The sequence below is a fragment of the Myxine glutinosa genome, chromosome 1, assembly GCF_964187855.1.
Source record: "Myxine glutinosa chromosome 1, kmMyxGlut1.1, whole genome shotgun sequence".
Taxonomy (NCBI): Eukaryota; Metazoa; Chordata; class Myxini; order Myxiniformes; family Myxinidae; genus Myxine; species Myxine glutinosa.
This window is the reverse complement of record NC_136261.1, coordinates 401,706,079-401,732,436: the sequence shown is the minus strand read 5'-3', so window position 1 is coordinate 401,732,436 and position 26,358 is coordinate 401,706,079. Positions and strand designations below refer to the sequence as shown.

At 46.4% G+C, this 26,358-nt stretch overlaps 1 protein-coding gene across 4 annotated transcripts in view; it reads right to left on the bottom strand.

Annotated features, from left to right (window-relative positions):
* The window catches only part of LOC137419700 (E3 ubiquitin/ISG15 ligase TRIM25-like), a 64,952-nt gene extending 39,999 nt beyond the window's left edge, over positions 1-24,953 (bottom strand). For 2 of the 4 annotated variants that reach the window (XM_078770389.1, XM_078770391.1), the window contains exons 1-2: positions 24,886-24,953; positions 8,964-9,566 (exon numbers count right to left, since the gene is read on the bottom strand). In XM_078770389.1, the coding sequence (XP_078626515.1) occupies positions 8,964-9,521 (558 nt within the window). In that variant the 5' untranslated portion in view covers positions 9,522-9,566; positions 24,886-24,953. The remainder of the gene's footprint in view (positions 1-8,963; positions 9,567-24,885) is intronic. The other 2 variants (XM_078770390.1, XM_078770392.1) reach the window with 2 other exon arrangements.
* Positions 24,954-26,358: the final 1,405 nt, after the last annotated feature.

Sequence of the window (26,358 nt, the reverse complement as noted above, 5' to 3'; positions counted from 1 at the left end):
AAAGATCAAGATTTTGGATGGGGGGAAGATAAGAGATGGTGGTGAACAGCTGTTTTAAAGACCTGGAGGGAGGAGTGGGATTGAAGGGAGTGAGGGAGTTTGTTCCAGAGGCGGGAGAAAAGAGGAATGAAACAGTGAAGGTTTTTTTTTTGGTTTTTTTTTTGTATACTGAATCGAGGCTCGTGAAAGAGCTAACATTTATCACACAAGCAAATCAACCAGACAAACGAACTATATAAAAAGGGGAGCGGAAGACAAGATGGGGAGAGAAGGGGAAGCACACAAACACAACATTTGAGAGCAGGGAGATGTGTGGGAGGGGGTGGGCTTGGGGGGAGGAGGCGTGGGAAGGGGGGGGGGTGTGGGAGAAGTATAAAACACAAGGACACCAAGGACTTCCAGGACAGACGTTGGTATTTCAAAAAAGTGGAATTGGGGTGAAATTAGCGGGGGTAGAAAATATCAACGTTTTGGATGGGGGAAGATAAGAGATGGTGGTGAACAGCTGTTTTAAAGACCTGGAGGGTGGAGTGGGATTGAAGAGAGTGAGGGAGTTTGTTCCAGAGGCGGGAGAAAAGAGGAATGAAGGAGTGAAGGTGAGCAGAGAGTCTTGATTTTGGCAGTTTAACCATAAGAGGGTTACAGGCAGATCTTGTGCGACCTGTAGGAATATTTGCGGGACAGAGCCCAGAGAGAGCTGGGGGGGCAAGGCCAGAGAGGAGTCGGTAGAAGATGGAAAGACCACCAACCTGCCTGCGGTGAGTGAGTGAGAGGCCCTTGGAGGTAGCTTCATCGCGGGAGATTCCAATGATTCTGAATGCTTTGGTTTCAACAGCGTGAAGACGAGCTAGGTGTGAGGCAGGAGCACCAGCCCAGAGGGGAGAGCAGTATTCCATTGAGCTGCGGATGAAAGCCTTGTATGCGGTGAGGAGCTCAGGTGTGCCAAGGAGGATTTCGCACGACGGAGGATGCCCAGTCAGCGACTGGCTTTTGAGGCCAGATTTGAAATGTGGTTTCCCCAGGAAAGATCATGGCAGGCAGTGAGACCCAAAAGCTTGAGTGACAGAACTTCTTGGAGAGGATTATTCAGAAAGTGGATGGGAGGGTTGTCCAGTCGGTCTTTTCGGAGAGACATCGTAAGAGTGTGAGATTTGTCAGGATTGAAAGACATGTTCCACTTGTTTGCCCAGTCTGTGATTTTGTCCAGGTCTGCAGAGAGTGAGGAGGCTGCAGACTGCCGATCTGAGGAATGAAGAATGGAGCGACAGACAGTAGTCATCAGCAAAGAGATAGAGAGGATTTTCAAGAGAGTCAGAGAGATCATTGATGAAGACCAGAAAAAGCACAGGGCCCAGAACACTGCCTTGGGGAACTCCAGCCTGAACAGGAAGACGAGATGAGAGAAACCCATTCAGGGCCACACGTTGACTACGACGAGAGAGGAAGTCCGCCAGCCATGCATGGAGATTTCCATGGATACCAAAAGCGGAGAGTTTGGTGAGCAGAGCGGGGTGCCAGACCGTATCGAAGGCACGTGATATGTCAAGGGAGACAGCTCTAATTTCCTGTTTGGCATTGAGGACCTCCATCCATGAGCAGAGAGCCGAGATTTCGGCAGTTTAACCATCAGAGGGTTGCTGGCAGATCTTGTGCGACCTGTTGGAATATTTCGGGGACAGAGCACAGAGAAAGCTGGGGGTGCAAGGTCAGAGAGGAGTCGGTAGAAGACAGAAAGACCACCTACCTGCCTGCGGTGAGTGAGTGAAAGGCCCTCAGAGATAGCTTCAACGCAGGAGATTCCAATAATTCTGAAAGCTTTGGTTTCAACAGCGTGAAGCCGAGCTAGGTGTGAGGCAGGAGCACCAGCCCATAGGGGAGAACAGTATTCCATTGAGCTGCGGATGAAAGCCTTGTATGTGGTGAGGAGCTCAGGTGTGCCGAGGAAGGACTTCGCACGACGGAGGATGCCCAGGTGGGGACTGGCTTTGGAGGCCAGCTTGGACATGTGATTTTCCCAAGAAAGATCATGGCAGATAGTGAGACCCAAAAGCTTGAGCGACAGAACTTCTTGGAGAGGATTGTTGAGAAAGTAGATGGGAGGGTTGTCCAGTCGATCTTTTCAGAGAGACATAGTAAGAGTGTGAGATTTGTCAGGATTGAAAGACATGTTCCACTTGTTTGACCAGTCTGTGATTTTGTCCAAGTCTTCAGAGAGTGAGGAGGCTGCAGACTGCCGATCTGAGGGAAGAGGAATGGAGCGGCAGAGAGTGGAGTCATCAGCAAAGAGATAGAGAGGATTTTCAAAAGAGTCAGAGAGATCATTGATGAAGACCAGAAAAAGCACAGAGCCCAGAACACTGCCTTGGGGAACTCCAGCCTGAACAGGAAGAGGAGATGAGAGAAACCCATTCAGGGCCACACATTGACGACGACTAGAGAGGAAGTCCGCCAGCCATGCGTGGAGATTTCCATGGATACCAAAGGAGGAGCGTTTGGTGAGCAGAACAGGGTGCCAGACCGTATCGAAGGCACGTGATATGTCGAGGGAGACAGCTCTAATTTCCTGTTTGGCATTGAGGACCTCCATCCATTGTTGAGACAGCAGAAGCAGCATGTCCAGAGTAGAGTGACCTGGTCTGAAACCAAATTGATGATCAGAGATCAAGCCATTGGAGAAGAGGAAAGATTTCATATCCGAAGCAATGGTGGATTCCATGACTTTGCTGATAATTGGGAGAAGGCTGATTGGTCTGTAGTTGCTCGGATCTGCTTTTGCACCTTTTTTGTGTAAAGCGGTGATGTTGGCTGATTTCCAAGTAGATGGCAGTTGACCTTGAGCAAAAGAGAGGGTGAAGAGAACAGAGAGAGGGTGAGATAGAGCGGCAGAGCAGGATTTTAGGACCCGTGGGCTGATGCCTTCGGGTCCAGTTGCAGAATCAGAGTCGAGGGTTGACAGAAACTTTTCCACCTTGTCAGGAGGAAAGGACGCAGAGTCCAGGAGCAGCTGGGTACGACTGGGTATGGTGGGTACAGAGAGGGATGGTTTGGGACACAATATTTAGAGGCAAACACAGAGTTGAGGCATTCAGCTTTTTCACGTGCGGAGTCAGATGTGTAGCCGTTTGAGGTAAGGGAGGGGATGGAGGGGGAACAAACACCAGAAAGGGATTTGACCAGACACCACCAGGATTTGGAAGAGGGAGACAGATAAGAGAGTTCGGTCTTGAGAACGGAGAGATATTGTTTCCTGGCTCTCCTGAGGGTGGACACACATCTGTTTCGGGCTTTGTTAAAGGAAATGAGATTTCCTTCCGTTGGATTTGCTTTCCAGGAGATGAAGGCAAGTTGTTTCTGGGCAACAGCCTCACCACAAGATTCCGTGTACCATGGACGGGAGGAAGGGTATGACAACTGAAGACGAGATGGGATAAATCTGTGCATGAGAGAGCAATTTACTTTGGAAGAATTCCCAGGATGAGTTGATGTCAGAGGTGGTAGAGATGGGAGACCAGTCCAGATGATTGATGGCTGCTTGAAGACCGTGCCAGTTGGCCTGAGTGAAATGCCAGACTCGTCGATGCTGAGCAGGCTCCCTGAGGATGGTCAGAGAGATGTCCACTTTAACAAGGACATGATCAGATGATCCGATTGGAGCAGAAGAAGAGCAGCAGACATTTTCAGGGAAGTTAGTCATAACCAAGTCCAGAAGAGAAGATGCTCCGTTGACTGAGATCCGGGTCGGGAAATTGACAAATTGTGTCAGTCCCAGTGAGTCGCAGAAGTCCTTTGCTGAGGAGCCATGGCTGGTGAGAGAGGCACCCACACCCAGCCAACTGGCATGATGACAGTTGAAATCACCACGTATGAGGAAGAGAGAGTTGGGATGAGTAGATAGAAGTTGGTCCATATTATCAGACAGCGAGATGTAGATGGAGTCATCACTGTTTGGTGGACGGTACAACACACATATGAACAAGAGGTGGGAGCGAAGGGGAAGCCGTAGCCAGAGGTATTCCTGGGGGAGAGGTGGACAGAGTGCAGTGCAGGGCGAGTGAGGAAGAGAGTTTTTGATAAAGATAGCAACCCCACCTCCAGGACGAGGCTCAGGTCTATCATACCGGAGGAGGGAGTAACCCGGGAGAGATACTAAGGAATCAGAGACATCATGAAGGAGGAAAGTTTCTGTTAAGCAGATCATGTCTGGTTTGACAGAAGCAACCTGTATGGAGAGATCAGTTAAGTTTGAACAAAGGCCCCGGATGTTTGAGGTCCATACCGTTAATGAAGAGGAAGGGGGAGCATCGGATACAGAACAGGGGGGAGGAGGGGTAGGGTAAGATGTGGAAGAGGTGGAAGAGGTAGGGAGAGCTGTTGAAGGTGTGTCAGAGATTTCAGAATAGCTCGGAGAAAGGGAAGGATGGGGCGGACAAAAGGTTTGATGGTGATTGGGTGAGGCACAATGAGGTGTTATTTGAGGAGGGGGGAAGAGCGAGGCAGAAGGTTGGGGGAGATGGAGGTGAGAGTTGGAAGGGGGAAGAAGCGGGGAGGACGCTTTGAGGAGGGGGAGTGAGAGGGGGGAAATTGAGAAGAAATAATGGTGGGGAGATTTGAAGGGGAGGGGCGAGGGGGGAGTTTGGGAGGGAAGGGACAAGGGGAGGGATTTGAAAGAGATGGGATATGGGGGAGATTTGGAGGGGAGGGGTGAGGGGGGAGTCTAGGAGGGGAGGGGCGAGGGGAGTCTTTTAGGGGAGGGGTGAGGGGGTAGTTTAGGAGGGAGGGGGCAAGGGGGGAGATTTGAAAGGGATGGGTGATGGGAGGATTAGGAGGGAAGGGGAAAGGGGGAAGATTTGAAAGGGATGGGTGATGGGGAAGATTTGGAGGGGAGGGGTGATGGGGAAGATTTGGAGGGGAGGGGTTATGGGGAAGATTTGGAGGGGAGGGGTGAGATTTGATTTTAGAAAGCGTACGATTAATGGGAAACGAACATTTATTGCAAAATGAGTTTCTTGTGACCTTCGAGTTAAAAATACTTTTAAGGACGCTGGATGGAGGATGGAGTGCAGGAGAGTTTAGGGAATGTAGAAAAAAGGCACTATAGGAGATGGAATTTTTTTTTGGGATGAATAGCTTTGGTGAGCAAGTCGAAAGCAGCCTTTTAAAGAAGAAGAAGAAAAAGGTGTGATAATATATGACGGAATACATAACGTGAGGGGAAAGTGTAAACATTGAAGGTTAATAACAGTGAAAACTATCTGGGGAAATGGGGGAGAAACACGTGGTCGAAGAACGAACCAACGAATAAGAATGAATAAACGAATGAGAACAGAGAAGGAAATGTTTTTTTTTGTTTTTTTTTTGTTGAGATTTACACAAGGAAGTAGGCTATGGGGTGAAAAGACTGGGAAAACAGAGAACGAAAGTTATTGGATCACAAACGACGGACCGCTGAGAGAAAAACAAAGCCTCAAGGTTGTACAGTGTACACTGTACAAGGCCTCAAGACACGACACGAATTAACACGATAGGTAGATAGGTAGTTCAGTAAAGTTTTATAGTTGGGGTGCAGGAAACGACTTACCTACATCTTTCTGCTTCATTAAACACACCTTTTTACATGAAAATTCTGTGATGATGAATCTTCATTTAACCTTCATTCGTGTTGAAGTCAGAGGATTGTAAGTAGCTCAGGCCACAAACTTTCTTCCTTATTCCAAAACAAACTTATTTTGGTGAACACTGAACCCTTATCAAATCAACAAATCAACAATTTCACCTTTTATCAGATGGTCACCTGAAAAAAACGTATTCATTCCCCTTCACGGCTTGAACAGGTGAATGATCAACAACAGCACATGATAAATAATTCTGATGACAAACTCATTCCCAGAAATCTCATGTTTATGAGGAATATTCCGCTCCCATGATATAACAAGCTGTTCATGAATGGATAATTAATTATCAATCGGAAAGTTTTAGAAATATGCAGGCCTCTATACGAGCCTTCGTCATATAAAACTAGCTCTGTGGGGGGACTCGCGGTTATTTCCCCATGCCCGATTGTACACATGGAAGTTCAAAAAGACGACAAATTAGAATTACTAGCAACGGTACCTACCCTACGGGCGGGGCTTCAATTGGGAGGTCCAAATGAAAAGGCAAAATATCAGAAATTGAAGGGTTTTTTTTATTTTAAACGATTTATATAAATATCCGTTAAATCATATCACAAACATATCATCAAAGTCTAAACAGTATTTGTAGAATTTTAATAAAAGCCACATCACTGTTCATATCGGTAAATGTTATTCCATCGTGTTTGGAAAAACTGGAAAATTGGAAAAATTTGAAATTGGAAAAATTGGAAAATTGTGGGAAAAAATTGGAAAAACAATATAGCTTATTTTACTCCAGGGGTTCCCAGGATTACCCACCCAAAATTTTGTTGCGATCGGTTCAGCCTTTTTTGCAGTACCTGGGAACAGACAGACAGACAGACATTTGGTGAATTATAGTGAGATATAGGAGAGAGAAAACCGATCAGCAACATTACCTCGTGTTCAACTGAGGCAAACCCCCCTCTTTTCAGCCTCATATAGGGGACAGATCGAAATGGAGAGCACAATCCCATGTGACCTTACTGTTGTGATGCATCGTACCAAATTTGGTTCACATCGGTCAGGTAGTTTGTGAGGAAAATACATTTTAGTGAATATGAGGGATTACTGGAGGGAGCCTGTGGCCTCCTTTCCGGGGACGATAGAGCCATGGGGAGCGCAACTTAAGGTGAGGACATGGTCACGATGCCCATGCCCCACGGCAAGTGTGGTCTGGATCCAGTAGTCGGTTTCAAGAAGATTTTTGAATGAAACAATATTTGTGGCAAAATCCTCTTTGATCCCCTTAATAGGGGGCACATCTGTATGGGGAGTACAACCCCATGAGACCTTGCTGTCCTGATGATTCATTCCAAATTTGATCCAAATTAGTCGGTTGGTTTGTGAGGAGATGTTTTCGTCAAATGTTAATAGACGTACATACATATATAATATATATACATACGGACGGATGGCTGGACACCGATGCATTCTATGAGGTTATTTCAGAGAAATAATCCAAAATAATATGGATATAATACATACATAAAATATTATGGATATAATACTGTCGTGTCGTCCCCTGGAGTGAACACCGCAGGGTGACAGATGACCAAATGAGATTTAACTCCGAGGCGTATACACAACTATGGTGGCAGTGATACGCACGGGGGTGGAGGGTAGCAATGCTTACCTGCATGGATTTCACTGGGTATCCTCGAACCCACGACAAATAAACAAGACAGAACACAACAATACAACAAATGAAATGCAGTAATAAACAAGACAAAGAGCAATCAGAGATTGCAAACCCTCACGGGGATGTATTTTCAGTGATTTTAAGGCTTTTGTGTTAAAACAAATATGGCGGCGGAACCACGTGACCGATGACGTCATCATTTTTTTTTTCTCCCCCAGTTTATGCCGACATGGCGCTCAAGAAATTTCATCTTGATGGAATGAAGTTTTGTACTTGTAGAATTATGACGTCATAATGGAGGCACCTATGATATCATTATTAACATATTTTATTCCCCATGGAGAGTTCTTTACAATGAGCCATGTCTCAATTTTTTCTATTCAGCGCTTTCCGAGATATAAAGGTGCAAAGTTTTTCGATTTTTCCAAGATGGCGGCAAACCACATGACCTATGACGTCATAATTATGATTAAAAAATTATACAGGTGGAGTTGCACCAATGGTGAAAATTTCCTGTCAATCGGACCAACAGTTGCAGAGAAAATCATATTTATTCTGTGCAGACAAACAAACAAACAGACCAACAGACAAACAAATGGACTCAAATGCAATACCCTCTCCTCAGGTGAGGGTAAAATAGGTTTAATAAAAATAATGCAGGCAGAACAAACCGAATGGTAAAACCAACTAATTCCTAAATGAGGGACCCTCCATATGGACTCATATACAACATAAGGAAGAAATAAATAAAATAAAAGGTGGTGTGGTGAGTGGGCCGGTACTCAGCTCTGGTCTCCTCAAATGGGCCTCGAACCCTGGCAGTCGTCGAATGGGTCCCGAGGCCCTGCACGGGAAAAACACCCAACGGCGAGAAATGGCGCCGCAGCCAGCTGGTCCTGCACAGTCGGCTGCACCGAGCTCCACCCGTCTCTCAGGCACGCCCAGCAGGAAGCACAACACAATTGCGTCCTCCTCCATCGGCGACCAGGCCAGAAGAGACGAAGAGGGCAAAAGAGCAAGAGAGACCGCCCGCTGACCCAGCCAGAACCACACGAGAGAGCGAAATAATACGTCCGCTTGCACAAATCCCAGGACAGCGAGAGAGCACAACTGTGACTGGCTGTGATCAGCCCGGGACCTAAAGAGATAAAGATGGTGGTTGCTTCACCTTTTAGCCCCTCGTGCTGGAATGTTCTCTCTGACATCACCCGCGCTCCAATCACCGAGTGCCGTCGCTTCAATCCATGGCCATAACCAATCATTCCTTTCTGGATGGGGCCTCATGGCCCTTCTTGACGCCCCTTAAGATGACTCAGCTGGGTGGCGTCAGTGTTAATGTTCGGATCCGGTCGGTGATCGCTTTATTTAATTTAGTTGCTCATCGCATGGCTGGTGGTGTAAGTGTCATAAGGAACGAAGGGAAAAATCACAAGGGTAATTACACACGGGGAATTTGTACAGATGCCCTAACTAATTAGCATAGCTCCACCCCTTGTATGGAGACACATATACACTTCCAAGACATCCTGACTTAAATACATCGAGGTGGCTTCTTCGCGACATACGGAGCATGCTAAACCTACACAATTCTACCTGGACTAAGGTATTTCATTACCTACCCCCACAAACGTAACAATACACACAATAACCATTTTCACTGATTTACTCACCTTCAGTTCAGCATAAGCAATCTCCACACCAACAATTTTGTGGTCCTGATGTTCTCCACCTGTGCACGTCACGCACATCAAGCTTCCATCATCCTTACAATAGAGTAGGATTGGCTTTCTGTGCTCATTGCATCTTAGTTCCTCAATCTTCACTCCTGGATCCACTAATTTGTGCCATTTTTGTTGATGAGGCTTCAGGTGTTGCTCACAGCAGAGGATCTCACAAGGTACACACCTCTTCGCTGCCTCTCTATTACAAACCTCACAATGACTCTCAGTGCCTCCAGTGCCTCCAGTGCCTCCCTTCTTCACATTCACAATATTTTCCACGATGTAGGCAAAGGCCACAGTCTTCTTGAGTTTTGGTTTTTGTGGAAAAACCTCACGACAATTTGGACAAACGCAATCTTCTTCCCTGCTCTCCCAGTGTTTCTCGATACACAACCGACAAAACGAGTGACCGCATGGTAAAGTAACAGGCTCCTTGTATATTTGAAGGCACACTGAACAGGTGAGTGCATCCAAATTGTCTCCAATATCAGAGGAAGAGGAAGCCATCTCCTTGGGGTCAGTGAAGAGTGTGAAGAAGATTTGAATTAAAACCTGCAAATGGAGATTGAAAATAAGAAAAACTTAAGCTATCGAAACTGCAACTACAGACTTGGCATTTAATATGGATTATTTTTTTGGTGGGGGTGAACTTACTTTTCAAGATGTCTTAGAACCAAAAGTTCATTGGAATTATGTTGAAATTATTCTAGATTTTGTTAATGTGACCTTTACAAGAAACAAAAACCACAGTTGACATTTCGAAACAAATAAATTGATCCTTGAATGTGATGTAAACTGATATCGAACTCAATTCATGGACAGTACTGTGTAACTTCTATATGTTTTCCAGAAGTATCTCTTTATTTTGCATATTAGCCAAAAAATTTTTTAACAAAAACAAAAATTAAATTACGACTGGGATTACGGACAGTAAAATTACAGTTCAGTACTTCGTGTAACCCCCACGAGCATTCAGGAGAGCAGATACACGTTGAGGCATGCTGTTCACGAGATTTGCCAAGGTTTGGACAGGAATCGCTTGCCATGCAGTGACAATAGCCTGCTGCAATTCACGCACAGAGGTCGGCTGCTGGTCCAAGTGGTCGATTTGACACGTTAATTCTGCCCACAAGTTCTCCATCGGATTCATATCCGGGGACATGGCAGGCCACTCCATATGCTCTACACCACGGTCAGCAAGAAAGTGTTGGATCATGCGAGCACAATGAGGCCGTGCATTGTCATCTTGGAAGACAAAGTTTCCTCGAAAGGCTGCACGAGCAAATGGAAGCAATGTTTCTTCCAGAATGGCCCTGTACTTGAACTGGTTCAGGTTTCCATTCAGAACAACCAGGTCAGTTTTGCCCCCTGCATGAAAAGCAGCCAAAACGGTCACCCCACCACCTCCAGCTTGGCCTCTTGGCACTATACAATCTTTGTTGTAGGCTTCATGCACTTGTCTGTGCACTCGGACCCGGCCATCTTGACGATAGACCAGAAATCTAGACTCGTCACTGAAGATCACGTGATTCCAGTGTCCTGGCTACCATTGACGGTGCTCTCTGGCCCACTGCAATCGGCGCTGGCGGTGTTGTCTGGTCAGGCGTGGCTTTCTCAGGGGACGCCTGGCACGATAGCCTGCTTGAACCAATCGTTGGTTGACTAGCCTTCTGGATACAGGCACATTTGTCAGTTGCTGCCACTCAGCCCTAAGCCGATTAGCTGACTTGGTACGGCCATTGCGGTCTAACCGGTGCAGCTGACGATCATCCCTCCTTGTGGTTCTGCGGGGACGTCCTGGCCTCGGTATTGGAGGAGGGACACCACTCTGAGCATTTCGTTTCAGGATATTTGACACCTGACCTTGAGTGATGCCATACTGCCGAGCAATAGCACGCTGTTTCATGCCGTAATTTCGTAAAGCCACCACTCGATGACAAACAGCATTGTCGAGTTGACGGACCATCTCCAGAGGAAGCGGCAATCACTTTTGGAGACGTGCAGCAATTGTTTTCCACTAATACAGAACGCAACAACCCTTGTATACCCGACTGTGAAGCCAATCATCAAATGCACCTGTCCGTACATTTTGCCACGCCACCTGTGATATAATCCTGTTGTTGACTTCTTGCTGTGACAGACAATCAATGACATGGTTCTTTTGACAAATAAATCACCAAAGTGTAAAAGAAACTCACTAGATTGATAGACTGAGTTAAGAAAGTAAACCCAAGTCAAGAAAAAATATATATTCCATATTAAATGCCAAGTCTGTATATTCACACAAATAACTAGAGCACATACCTCTGCATACCTCTAAATATAGTTATTGGTCCCATCGCTGAATGAAGAAGTCACTTAAGAAATTTCAAAAGTATATTGTATCTAGATTTGGATCCAGATCTTCACCAAAATCTAATCAATTCTTCCTCGTCACAGACCCAACTAATCCACCAAGTTTCGTCCGAATCCGGCCTTAACTTTTTTTAATGTCGTGCTATACGGTATATCGTTTTTGCCCTCTCTCTCAATGGTGAAGAATCGCTTCAAAAATTCTTGTATTCAGATCCCGATCTGGATCTTCATCAAAATCTAATAAAATTGTCCTTGTCAGACAACCAAACAGTCAAACACCAAATTTCGTCTGAATCCATCCATAACGGTTTGAGATATACTGCTCACAAACAGAAAGACAGACTGGGGTGAAAACATGTCCTCTGTCCACCTTCGGTGATGGAGTATGGAGGTAACAATTTGGTGAAAACGAATTTTCATTCAGGGTATTAAAGTGCGTGTGTGTGTGTGTGTGTTCGTTCGTCTGTGTAAATTAAACAGATAAAAGGAAGGATTATGTGATAAAACACTTACTTTTAATGGGAAGAGGGAAACCCAAAACAGAGGGATTGTGGGTAACAGTTGAAATGCTGGTAGTAAATAAATTTCGATGAAGATTATTGTAAAATGAAGTAATGAAGATCAGGGTTGTGAGAAATGCATTTTTATGGGCTACGCCCTCTAGAACAGCGTTTGTCTGTCTGTATGTTTGTACAGTGCATTCAGAAAGAATTCAGACTCCTTCACTTTTTTCACATTTTGTTATGTTGCAGCCTGATGCTGAAATCGTTTAAATTCATTTTTTCCCTCATCAATCTACAATCAATACCCCATAATGACAAAGAGAAAACAGGATTTTAGAAAGTTTTGCAAATTTATTAAAAAGAAAAAACTGAAATATCACATTGACATAAGTATTCATAACCTTTGATATGACACTTGAAATTTAGCTCAGGTGCCTCCCATTTCTCTTGATCATCTTTGAGATGTTTCTACACCTTGATTGGAGTCCACCAATGATAAATTCAATTGATTGGACATGATTTGGAAAGGCACACACCTGTCTATATAAAGTCTCACAGCTGACAATGCATATCAGAGCAAAAACCAAGCCATGAGGTCGAAGGAACTGCCCCGCAATTTGCCTTCGTCTCCTGGAAAGCAAATCCAACGGAAGGAAATCTCATTTCCTTTCACAAAGCCCGAAACAAGTGTGTGTCCACCCTCAGGAGAGCCAGGAAACAATATCTCTCCGTTCTCAAGACCGAACTCTCTTATCTGTCTCCCTCTTCCAAATCCTGGTGGCGTCTGGTCAAATCCGTTTCTGGTGTTTGTTCCCCCTCCATCCCCTCCCTTACCTCAAACGGCTACACAGCTGACTCCGCACGTGAAAAAGCTGAATGCCTCAACTCTGTGTTTGCCTCTAAATCTTGTGTCCCAAACCCATCCCTCTCTGTACCCACCATACCCAGTCGTACCCTGCTGCTCCTGGACTCCGTGTCCTTTCCTCCTGACAAGGTGGAAAAGTTTCTGTCAACCCTCGACTCTGATTCTGCAACTGGACCCGACGGCATCAGCCCACGGGTCCTAAAATCCTGCTCTGCTGCTCTATCTCACCCTCTCTCTGTTCTCTTCACCCTCTCTTTTGCTCAAGGTCAACTGCCATCTGCTTGGAAATCAGCCAACATCACCGCTTTGCACAAAAAAGGTGCAAAAACAGATCCTAGCAACTACAGACCAATCAGCCTTCTCCCAATTATCAGCAAAGTCATGGAATCCATCATTGCTTCTGATATGAAATCTTTCCTCTTCTCCAATGGCTTGATCTCTGATCATCAATTTGGTTTCAGACCAGGTCACTCTACTCTGGACATGCTGCTTCTGCTGTCTCAACAATGGATGGAGGTCCTCAATGCCAAACAGGAAATTAGAGCTGTCTCCCTCGACATATCACGTGCCTTCGACACGGTCTGGCACCCCGCTCTGCTCACCAAACTCTCCTCCTTTGGTATCCATGGAAATCTCCACGCATGGCTGGCGGACTTCCTCTCTAGTCGTCGTCAACGTGTGGCCCTGAATGGGTTTCTCTCATCTCCTCTTCCTGTTCAGGCTGGAGTTCCCCAAGGCAGTGTTCTGGGCCCCGTGCTTTTTCTGGTCTTCATCAATGATCTCTCTGACTCTCTCGAAAATCCTCTCTATCTCTTTGCTGATGACTCCACTCTCTGCCGCTCCATTCCTCTTCCCTCAGATCGGCAGTCTGCTGCCTCCTCACTCTCTGAAGACCTGGACAAAATCACAGACTGGTCAAACAAGTGGAACATGTCTTTCAATCCTGACAAATCTCACACTCTTACTATGTCTCTCCGAAAAGATCGACTGGACAACCCTCCCATCTACTTTCTCAACAATCCTCTCCAAGAAGTTCTGTCGCTCAAGATTTTGGGTCTCACTATCTGCCATGATCTTTCTTGGGAAAACCACATTTCCAAGCTGGCCTCCAAAGCCAGTCGCCGACTGGGCATCCTCCGTCGTGCGAAGTCCTTCCTCGGCACACCTGAGCTCCTCACCACATACAAGGCTTTCATCCGCAGCTCAATGGAATACTGTTCTCCCCTATGGGCCGGTGCTCCTGCCTCACACCTAGCTCGGCTTCACGCTGTTGAAACCAAAGCTTTCAGAATTATTGGAATCTCCCGCGATGAAGCTATCTCTGAGGGCCTTTCACTCACTCACCGCAGGCAGGTAGGTGGTCTTTCTGTCTTCTACCGACTCCTCTCCGGCCTTGCACCCCCAGCTCTCTCTGTGCTCTGTCCCCCAAATATTCCTACAGGTCGCACAAGATCTGCCAGCAACCCTCTGATGGTTAAACTGCCGAAATCTCGGCTCTCCGCTCACCTTCACTCTTTCATTCCTCTTTTCTCCCGCCTCTGGAACAAACTCCCTCACTCCCTTCAATCCCACTCCTCCCTCCAGGTCTTTAAAACAGCTGTTCACCACCATCTCTTATCTTCCCCCATCCAAAACCTTGATCTTTTCTACCCCCGCTAATTCACCCCAGATCCACCTTGTTTGAAATTCCAACTTCTTTCCTGGAAGTCCTGGCAGTGTCCATATGTTTTATACCTCTCCCACTGCCCCCTTCCCACGCCCCCCCCCCTCCCCCCAAAGCCCTCGCCCTCTCTCAGATCTCTCGATGTCTCCATGTCTCTCGGTCCCTGCTCTCAAATGTTGTGTTTGTGTCCTTCCCCCTCTCTCCCCATCTTGTCTACCGCTCCCTATGTTATATGTTTTATGTGTCGGTTTGTCTTTCTGTGTGATTAATGTTCGCTCTTTCACGAGCCTCGATATTGTATACAAAAAAAAAAAAAAAAAAAAAAAAAAAAAAAAAAAAGAGCTCAGAGACAGGATTGTGTCGAGGCACAGATCTGGGGAAGACTACACAAAAATTTCTGCTGCATTGGAGGTTCCCAAGAGCACAGTGGCCTCTATAATTAATTCTTAAACGGAAGAAGTTTGGAACAACCAAGACGCTTCCTAGAGCTGGCCGCCCGGCCAAACTGAGCAATCGGGGGAGAAGGGCCTTGGTAAGAGAGGTGACCAAAAACCCGATGGTCACTCTGGCTGAGCTCCAGAGATCCTGTGTGGAGATGGGAGAAACTTCCAGAAGGACAACCATCACTGCAACCCTCCACCGATCTGGGATTTATGGCAGAGTGGCCAGACGGAAGTCTCTCCTCAGTAAAAGACACATGAAAGCCCGCATGGAGTTTGCAAAAAAGCATCTGAAGGACTCTCAGACTGTGAGAAACAAGATTCTGTGGTCTGATGAAACCGACATTGAACGTGTTTGGCTTCCGTATATAATTCTTCCGTATATAAAAAAAAATAATCCATATTAAATGCCAAGTCTGTAGTTGCAGTTTCGATAGCTTAAGTTTTTCTTATTTTCAATCTCCATTTGCAGGTTTTAATTCAAATCTTCTTCACACTCTTCACTGACCCCACAGGATCTCTGGATCTCAGCCAGAGTGACCATCAGGTTCTTGGCCACCACTCTTACCAAGGCCCTTCTCACCCGATTGCTCAGTTTGGCCGGGCGGCCAGCTCTAGGAAGAGTCCTGGTTGTTCCAAACTTCTTCCATTTAAGAATTATGGAGGCCACTGTGCTCTTAGGAACCTTCAATGCAGCAGAGATTTTTTTGTAGGCTTCCCCAGATCTATGCCTCGACACAATCCCGTCTCTGAGCTCTGCGGGCAGTTCCTTCGACCTCATGGCTTGGATTTTGCTCTGATATGCATTGTCAGCTGTGAGACTTTATATAGACAGGTGTGTGCCTTTCCAAATCATGTCTAATCAATTGAATTTACCACAGGTGGACTCCAATCAAGGTGTAGAAACATCTCAAAGACGATCAAGAGAAATGGGAGGCACCTGACCTAAATTTTAAGTGTCATAGCAAAGGGTATGAATACTTATGTCAATGTGATATTTCAGTTTTTTCTTTTTAATAAATTTGCAAAACTTTCTAAAACCCTGTTTTCTCTTTGTCATTATGGGGTATTGAGTGTAGATTGATGAGGGGAAAAATGAATTTAAACAATTTCAGCATAAGGCTGCAACATAACAAAATGTGAAAAAAGTGAAGGGGTCTGATTACTTTCTGAATGCACAGTATGTATGTATGTGTTTATGTATGTATTTAAGTATGTCCCTCACAAACTTGCACCAAAATGACAGGGATGACATGACGTGATTACGTCTGTGATGTCCTTATGGCGTATGTACGACTGGCTGACTCCACACACCGCCATTTTAATTTCCATGCCGTTCAGGCATTTTTCCAAATTTCCAATCGCCATGCTCTACCTCTACAATTTTCGATTCTGGCATTTCACTCAGGCCGACTGGCATGGTTTTCAAGGAGCCATTAAACTTCTGGACTGGTCTCGACTCCCATCTCTGTCATCAACTCTTCCGAGGAACTCTTCCAAAGTAAATTTCTATCTCATGCACAGATTCATCCAATCTCGTCTTCAGTTGTCATACCCTTCCTCATGTCCATGGTACACTGAATCTTGTGGTGACACAGTTGCCCCTGAAACAATTTGCCTTCGCCTCATGGAAGGCAAATCCAACTGAAGGTAATCTCAGTTTCTTTCACAAAGCTCGGAACAAGTATGTGTCTACTTTCAGAAGAGCCAGGAAACAATATCTCTCCACTCTCAAGAATGAACTCTCAAACCTGTCTCCCACTTTGAAGTCCTGGTGGTGTCTGGTCAAATCTGTTTCTGGTTTTTGTTTCCCTTCCACCCCCTCCCTTACCTCAAACGGCTACACACCCGACACTCCACGTGAAAAAGCTGAATGCCTCAAATCTGTGTTTGCCTCAAAATCTTGTGTCTCAAACCCATCCCTCTCTGTACCCACCATACCCAGTCGAACCCAGCTGCTCCTGGACTCTGTGTCCTTCTCTCCTGACAAGGTGGAAAAGTTTCTGTCAAACCTAGACTCTGACTCTGCAACTGGACCTGACGGCATCAGCCCACGGGCCCAAAAACCTGCTCTGCAGCTCTTTCATTCCCTCTCTCTATTCTTTTCTCCCTCTCTTTTGCTCAAGATCATCTGCCATCTGCTTGGAAATCAGCCAACATCACCGCTTTACACAAAAAAGGTGCATAAACAGCTCCTTGCAACTACAGACCAATCAGCCTACTCCCAATAATCAGCAAGGTCATGGAATCCAACATCGCTTCTGATATCAAATCTTTCCTTTCTCCAATGGCTTGATCTCTGATCAAAAATTATATTTGTTATCTTCTGACTAAAATTTGTTCATGGCATGAAAAAAAAAATCGGGATTTAAGGGGGTTTACTGTGGTCAAAGTGGATCCAGGTTTGACCCTACAAAATAGGATTTTTGGTTTTTCCTTTGAATCTACACAAACAATTTCGATGAAACTTGACCACAACCTTCATCACCCGTGATCCGTGATGTACCGATGTTTGTTCACGATATTCAAATAATCTGCCCCTTTTGGTGTCTACGGGGGGGGGGGGGCGGGGGGGGGCATTTTTGGTATTTTTTTTAGACTGAATTATGTTCGTATGATTATCTATATTATAATAGGCGAAGGTGATTCTGTCCGTCTGTCCGGGGCTGTGGCTTAGTCCGTTTGCAAAGTAGCTCCACCCATAGCTCCACCCATTCTTGGAGAGGCTTCATGTAAACAAATATCCACCATTTTATTACCTCGAATAGCTTTGAGGCCTGTTTAGTTAGGCCCGTGCTGTCTTTCCCTCTCACACAGGTTTATTTCAACTCTAATTCGATATATCATTTCATTTTTAACAGTCACTAACATAGTTTTAGACTCGGTTGAAAAAAAACGGGAAGAGAATCCCAAGAAAGTTTCCGTTTATAGAACGAAATGAATTCTCAAAGGCCTGTAAAATAAAGCCCATTCATTGAGTCACCCTCACAATTTTATCTCGAATTCACCGTCTGATTTAATTTTTATCGATGGTTTTAGACTCGGTGTCGGAAATAATTGAGAACATTCACGCACACACGGGAAAATACAGAGATATATATTTATTAAAATCGCGCCATGATGATACACGAAAATACCCGGGAAACATATATACATGTGGGATGTGGGATTCCCACGTGTGTGTGGGAATGCAACTACTTGCAACAACAGACCTTGATTTACTACAGACTTGCAACTACAGACCTTGATTTACTACAGACTTGCAACTACAGACCTAAAATAACAGTTGGGGAAAATGTCGACATATATTTAAAATTCGCTTTTTCTTTTCCGTTAAGATATATTACTTTTACGTTTTATGACAGTCGGCACAAAAACGACATATTTATCTTCGTTCTTTCTTATTTCATTCAACATTATTATCCGGAAGTAAAATATGTTTCAGGAAATTACCGAGAGATATTTCTTCGTTTTTTTATTTATTAGTTATGTGCGCATACACTTTAAATATTAATTTTCACAATGTAATTTACTTGCCATTTGTCATTTGGTAATTACGAGACACTTCCTCTTAAGGATCGTGACAATTCATGCGTTGCGTGGAAACTTCCATTTCCAAAATGAATGCGACGGTCGATGAAGAACGCAGACTTGAACAGGATCTAGCAAGAAAACGAATGAGACGGGCGAACGAGTCCGTCGACGAACATCAATGCAGACTTGAACAGGATGTAGCAAGAACCGCACAGAGACCGCACAAGACGGGGGAACCGCACAGAATGCTGCTGCAACAATGATGAGGAGGGTTGGAGAGGAGCGAGGGGTTGGAGAGCGAAGTGCTAGGGGTTGGAGAGTGAGGAGCGAGGGGTTGGAGATTGAGGAGCGAGGGGTTGGAGAGCGAGGAGAGAGGGGTTGGAGAGCGAGGAGCGAGGGGTTGGAGAGCGAGGAGATAGGGGTTGGAGAGCGAGGAGCTAGGGGTTGGAGAGCGAGGAGCTAGGGGTTGGAGAGCGAGGAGCTAGGGGTTGGCGAGTGAGGAGCAAGGAGTTGGAAAGTGAGGGCCGATTGGAGCGGAGAGTGAGGGCCGATTGGAGCGGAGAGTGAGGGCCGATTGGAGCGGAGAGTGAGGGCCGATTGGAGCGGAGAGTGAGGGCCGATTGGAGCGGAGAGTGAGGGGCGATTGGAGCGGAGAGTGAGGGCCGATTAGAGCGGAGAGCGAAGGCCGATTGGAGCGGAGAGGAGTGTGAGGAGGTATTGGAGAGGAGTGTGAGGAGGTATTGGAGAGGAGTGTGAGGGGTTGTAGAGGAGTGTGAGGGGTTGTAGAGGAGTGTGAGGAGGTATTGGAGAGGAGTGCGAGGAGGTATTGGAGAGGAGTGTGAGGCGCGATTGGAGAGGCGTGCGAGGAGGTATTGGAGAGGAGTGTGAGGAGTTATTGGAGAGGAGTGTGAGGCGGTATTGGAGAGGAGTGTGAGGAGGTATTGGAGAGGAGTGTGGGGAGGTATTGGAGAGGAGTGTGAGGAGGTATTGGAGAGGAGTGTGAGGAGGTATTGGAGAGGAGTGTGAGGAGGGACTGAAGAGGACTGTGAGGAGGTATTGGAGAGGAGTGTGAGGAGGTATTGGAGAGGAGTGTGGGGAGGTATTGGAGAGGAGTGCGAGGAGGTATTGGAGAGGAGTGTGAGGAGGTATTGCAGAGGAGTGTGAGGATGGTATTGGAGAGGAGTGTGAGGAGGTATTGGAGAGGAGTGTGGGGCGGTTTTGGAGAGGAGTGTGAGGAGGTGTTGGAGAGGAGTGAGGAGTTGGAGAGTGAGGAGCGATTGGAGAGGTGAGTGAGGTGCGATTGGAGAGGAGAGTGAGGAGCGATTGGAGAGGAGAGTGAGGCGCGATTGGAGAGGTGAGTGAGGCACGATTGGAGGGGAGTATGAGGAATTGAAGATGAGTGTGAGGGATTTGAGAGGAGTGTGAGGCATTTGAGAGGAATGTGAGGGATTTGAGAGGAGTGTGAGGGATTTGAGAGGAGTCTGAGGGATTGGAGAGGGGTGTGAGGGATTGTAGAGGAGTGTGAGGGATTGGAGAGGAGGGTGAGGGATTGGAGAGGAGTGTGAGGGATTGGAGAGGTGTGTGAGGGATTGGAGAGGAGTGTGAGGGATTGGAGAGGAGAGTGAGGGATTGGAGAGGAGTGTGAGGGATTGGAGAGGAGTGTGAGGGATTGGAGAGGAGTGTGAGGGATTGGAGAGGAGTGTGAATGGTTGGAGAGGAGTGTGAGGGGTTGGAGAGGAGTGTGAGGGGTTGGAGAGGAGTGTGAGGGGTTGGTGAGGAGTGTGAGGGGTTGGAGAGGAGTGTGAGGGGTTGGAGAGGAGTGTGAGGAGTTGGAGAGGAGTGTGAGGAGTTGGAGAGGAGTGTGAGGGGTTGGAGAGGAGTGTGAGGGGTTGGAGAGGAGTGTGAGTGGTTGGAGAGGGGTGTGAGGGGTTGGAGAGGAGTGTGAGGAGGTATTGGAGAGGAGTGTGAGGAGGTATTGGAGAGGAGTGTGAGGAGGTATTGGAGAGGAGTGTGAGGAGGTATTGGAGAGGAGTGTGGGGAGGTATTGGAGAGGAGTGTGAGGATGTGTTGGAGAGGAGTGTGAGGGGGTGTTGGAGAGGAGCGAGGGGTTGGAGAGTGAGGAGCGATTGGAGAGGTGAGTGAGGAGCGATTGGAGAGGAGAGTGAGGAGCAATTTGAGAGGTGAGTGAGGCGCGATTGGAGGGGAGTATGAGGAATTGAAGATGAGTGTGAGGGATTTGAGAGGGGTGTGAGGGATTTGAGTGGGGTGTGAGGGATTGGAGAGGAGTGTGAGGGATTGGAGAGGAGGGTGAGGGATTGGAGAGGAGTGTGAGGGATTGGAGAGGAAATGTGACGGATTGGAGAGGAGTGTGAGGGATTGGAGAGGAGTGTGAGGGATTGGAGAGGAGTGTGAGGAGGTATTGGAGAGGAGTGTGAGGAGGTATTGGAGAGGAGTGTGAGGATGTGTTGGAGAGGAGTGTGAGGGGGTGTTGGAGAGGAGCAAGGGGTTGGAGAGTGAGGGGCGATTGGAGAGGTGAGTGAGGAGCGATTGGAGAGGAGAGTGAGGAGCAATTTGAGAGGCGAGTGAGGCGCGATTGGAGGGGAGTATGAGGAATTGAAGATGAGTGTGAGGGATTTGAGAGGGGTGTGAGGGATTTGAGTGGGGTGTGAGGGATTGGAGAGGAGTGTGAGGGATTGGAGAGGAGGGTGAGGGATTGGAGAGGAGGGTGAGGGATTGGAGAGGAGTGTGAGGGATTGGAGAGGAGTGTGAGGGATTGGAGAGGAGTGTGAATGGTTGGAGAGGAGTGTGAATGGTTGGAGAGGAGTGTCAGGGATTGGAGAGGAGTGTGAGGGATTGGAGAGGAGTGTGAGGGATTGGAGAGGAGTGTGAGGGATTGGAGAGGAGTGTGAGGAGGTGTTGGAGAGGAGCGAGGGGTTGGAGAGGAGCGAGGGGAGGTATTGGAGAGGAGTGTGAGGAGGTATTGGAGAGGAGTGTGAGGAGGAGTGGCATTGGAGAGGCGTGAGGGTGGAGAGGAGTGTGAGGGATTGGAGAGGAGTGTGAGGGATTGGAGAGGAGTGTGAGGGATTGGAGAGGAGTGTGAATGGTTGGAGAGGAGTGTGAATGGTTGGAGAGGAGTGTGAATGGTTGGAGAGGAGTGTGAGGGATTGGAGAGGAGTGTGAGGGATTGGAGAGGAGTGTGATGGATTGGAGAGGTGTGTGAGGAGGTATTGGAGAGGAGTGTGAGGAGGTATTGGAGAGGAGTGTGGGGAGGTATTGGAGAGGAGTGTGAGGAGGTATTGGAGAGGAGTGTGAGGAGGAGTGGCATTGGAGAGGCGTGAGGATGGAGAGGAGTGAGGGGTCACATATTATGTGAAATAAATAAATTGTGTTCATTACACCATTTCTGGATCTGATGAATTGCCAGTCACCATTTTGTAAAATTTAATGTGCAGCATCTAAATCAAGATGTCGAAATGTCACACACGTCCATACCCGTGGGATTCACACGGGTGACCCCACTGGTGTTATTATTTAGGCTGAAATACGCCAAAATAGGTATTTTTTTGTTTGTTTGCTTAAAGCCTTATGATTATGTTGGTATGATTCTACATGCTGCCCTGTCTTCTAGCAACCATTGAAATTGGTTTAAAATACCATTAGTCAGTGCAGTATAATGTTTATTCTACAAGGTGAGCACCAGGGGTATTGGCCCTGTGTTTTTAAACAGTACAGTGAAACCCCTGACCGGCTCATCCTCATTTCCTCATCGTTACATTTAAACCCAGAAGCTGATTTTGCTTTCCTTGCGGCTTTCTAGCCAGCAACAAAACAACATTTACCGCTGTTAATGATAGTTTCAAACTTGACAGAAAATGGTTATAAACCAGAAATGTGCGTTACAAAGAAATGGTTTTGTATCCTCTTTGTCCAACAAAAATTATTTACCATCTTCTTAAATATTTTTTCACCAATCTTATGGAGAAATAGTGTTTAACAGTTGAGGGTGCGAATTGACTATCGGTCCAAACTTCCAGCTATATCCTTTATGTTCGATCATACGGCTAAATAAAAGCGACCATTTGGTTTTTTTTAAAGTTTTGTTTTTCATTAAAGAAAGTTCCTTAAAAAGTTATAAAAGACAGAAAGGGTGGGAGTGGGGGCCCCGAGGTTGCTTGCCTCAGGACCCTTACTGGCTCTCGACGCCCCTGCTTCCATGTGTTAGCTCTTACATGAACTTCGACTTAGTATACAAAAAAAATTGTCCATGTCCCACACCCAACCTTTGCACCAAATATGGTCCGAATCTGTCCACAACTTTTTCAGATATCTTGTTCACAAATAAATAAAGAGACAGACATGAAAAGAAAACCTCCATCGACCTTCGGTGGTGAAACTAATGAACCTGGAACTCTGTCCGTGGTTCCTGCCACTTCCTAAAACTGACGTCATCCTGAGGAACCACACAAATCGGTATTTTTTTTACAAATTGCCCATAAATTCGTACACAATTTTTCGACCCAGAATCGATGATATCTTGTCATTTCTGACAAATTTCCTATGTAGTAATATCGTGGCACAAAATTATTAACGGAGAAAATACGAATATAATTTAACCCCTTGCGACGAGAAAGAGCCAATCATAGAGCAGCGATACATCATGCGATCATATCGGCCAATGAGCAGCCTTCCCGGTTAGCGGTTATTGTTGTCCACCGTCGCACAGCGTAGCGAAAGGGTGACTATGGCTTTCCCCTCCGTCCGTGTGTCCGTGCGTGCGTGCGTGCAGGCGTGCGTGTTTGCGTGCGGGCGGGCGTGTGTGCGTGCGTGCATAAGCAAAGGACCGCATTCGAATTTGGTGTGTGGGTGCAACCCACGTCAAAATCCAAGATGGCCGCCGCCATGTATGTCTGATGCCATGTATGTCTTAACCTTGTGAGATGAATATCTTGAAAAATAAGCGAAGTACCAACTGCTAATCTGGTGTGTGGGTGTATCTAGGCATAAGGAAGAACGCTGTTGAAAATTGGGTCGCCACGTCAAAATCCAAGATGGCCGCCGCCATGTATGTCTGAACCTTGTGAGATGAATATCTTGAAAAATAAGCGAAGTACCAATTTCTAATTTGGTGTGTGGGTGTATCTCGGCATAAGGAAGATCGCTATTGAAAATTGGGTCGCCACGTCAAAATCCAAGATGGCCGCCGCCATGTACGTCTGACCCTTGTGAGCGGAATATCTTGAAAAATAAGCGAAGTACCAACTTCTAATCTGGTGTGTGGGTGTATTTAGGCATAAGGAAGAACGCTATTGAAAATTGGGTGGCCACGTCAAAATCCAAGATGGCCGCCTCTATGTATGTCTGCACCTTGTGAGCGAAATATCATATCATGGCATGTTTTCTGCGTCTTCCACTTTGTCAACTCACATCACTTCACCGACAGGGGACCTAGGCGTAACGCTTGTTATATTTAAGGTTAGGGTTAGGGTTAAGGTTAGGGTTTGGGTTAGGGGTAGATTTTTCGTTAAGTTTACATGATATTCATTAAAATTTGTTGTTTATTTCGGTCAAAATAACTCATTTTTATCTCACCTGGAACGAAGTTCAGGGGAGCTTATGTGATGGCGCCTTGTCTGTCCGTCCGTCCATCAGTCCGTAACACTTGAAACTTCTTCTCCGAAACCGATGAACGGGTTTCGGAAACTTCTTCTCCGAAACCGCTGAACGGATTGCAACCAAATTCGGCACAAATGATATTTGTTGTGTTGTGACAAAAGTTTGTTCACGGCATTAAAAAAATTGGTGTCTAAGGGGGTTTACCGGGGGTTAAAGTGGATCCAGGTTTGACCCCCCAAAATAGGTATTTGCTTTCTTTTCTGAAACTACACACACAACTTTGATGAAACTTGACCACAACCTTCACCACCCGTGCTGTACCAAAGTTTGTTCACGGCATTAAAAAAAATCTGCCCCTTTGTGGTTCTAGGGGGGGAGGGCGGGGGTGTTGCCCCCAAAATAGGTTTTTTTTGTTTGTTTGTTTAAAGTCTTATGATTATGTTAGTACGATTCTACATGCTGCCCTGTCTTCTAGCAACTTTTGAAATAGGTTTAAAATACCCTTAGTCGGTGCATTATACCGTTTAATCTACCAGGTGAGCGCCAGGGGTATTGCCCCTGTATGTTTGATGTTTGGGATGGGGGGAGAGGGGGGGAGGGGGGGAGAGGGGGGGAGGGGGGGGGGGAGGGTCCTATCCAAAAAATGAGTCATTTGCCGCCGAAATGAATATCAAATTAGAATGAATTTCATCAAAAAAAAAACATCGGAAAAACCTCGGTTTAATGTGAAAAACGATTATGGGCAACTTGTGAAAAATTTACCCACGGATCTTCCGGATCGCACTCTCTACACACTTCTTCATTACCAGAGTGAAACAAACACGATCCTTCTACAACATTTCTCATTAATAACTTGATAATCCCTTAACCCGGGTACAAGTACGGACGGACACGTTACCTCTCTGCTGATGAAGTTTGAGAAGCGTGTCAGTACTTCCTTGAATTGAGCTCATCGGTCCTCGTCCCGTGACGTCATGAACAACGTGATGACGCAGTCTCGTAGATCGCGCGCGATCCCCCACGCATTCGAGTATTAACATTATTTTAATAACATCAGCTCGATTGTCAACTTGTTTTTGTCCCCCGTCGCACCGCGGAGCGAAAGGGGGACTATGGTTTTTTTCCCCTCCGTCCGTGTGTGCGTGCGTACGTCCGTGCGTGCGGGCGTGCGTACGTGCGTGCGTGCGTAAGCGAAGGACCGAATTCTAATTTGGTGTGTGGGTGCAGCCCACGTCAAAATCCAATATGGCCGCCGCCATGTATGTCTGAACCTTGTGAGCGAAATATCTTGAAAAATAAGCGAAGTACCAACTTCTAATCTGGTGTGTGGGTGTATCGTGACATAAGGAAGAACGCTATTGAAAATTGGGTCGCCACGTCAAAATCCAAGATGGCCGCCACCATGTATGCCTGAACCTTGTGAGCGGAATATCTTGAAAAATAAGCGAAGTACCAACTTCTAATCTGGTGTGTGGGTGTATCTATGCATAAGGGAGAACGCTATTGAAAATTGGGTCGCCACGTCAAAATCCAAGATGGCCGCCTTGCGTTTTCCACTTTGTCAACTCACATCACTTCACCGACGGGGGACCTCGGCATAACGCTTGTTCACCTTAAGTTTATTTTCTTGTGAAAGAATAACGGAATGAGGGAACATTCCGCGGGGTTTAAAACCTTTCATGTGATGGTAACGTTTATTTTAAATCCGTTATCTCTGATTATACCATTTAATAAACGGACTGAAGGCCTACATCGGCATGCTGCAATACGACAGCCACTACATCCAAAACATATCCAATGTTATGGGTCCTCTCAATGGGTCTTCACCTGCTGAAGAAAGGAGTCTCATGGAACTGGGGTACAACACAACAAGCAGCTTTCCAGAAGTCAAAGGACATCGACGTTTGGAAATGGAGGGGTGACACAGGTGCCGCTGTTTTGCTCATCAGGCGAGCTGCTTTCAACAACCTGTGGCGTGAACGTCACCGACCTAAATTGTACCGGACATCCCATCTACTCGCTACCTACACTGGCGAACAGATCAAACTCTGTGGAACTTGTGACATCAACGTGACTTACGGCAATCATAAGATCAACCTACCCCTGATCGTCATCCCAGGTGGTGGACCATCATTACTCGGTAGGAACTCGTTGGAGGTAATTTAATTCAACTAGAAGCCGATTCATCAATTTAGTGCAACCAATGCATCAAAACCACTTGAAGACAGCCAGATATCCAGACATCTTCAACGATGAGATCGGTACTTTGCGGGGTTACTCCGCTAAACTCAACATTGACAAAGATGCTAAACCGATTTTCTGCAAGGCTCAACCAGTTCCTTTTGCTCTGCGTGAAAAGGTTGACAAAGAG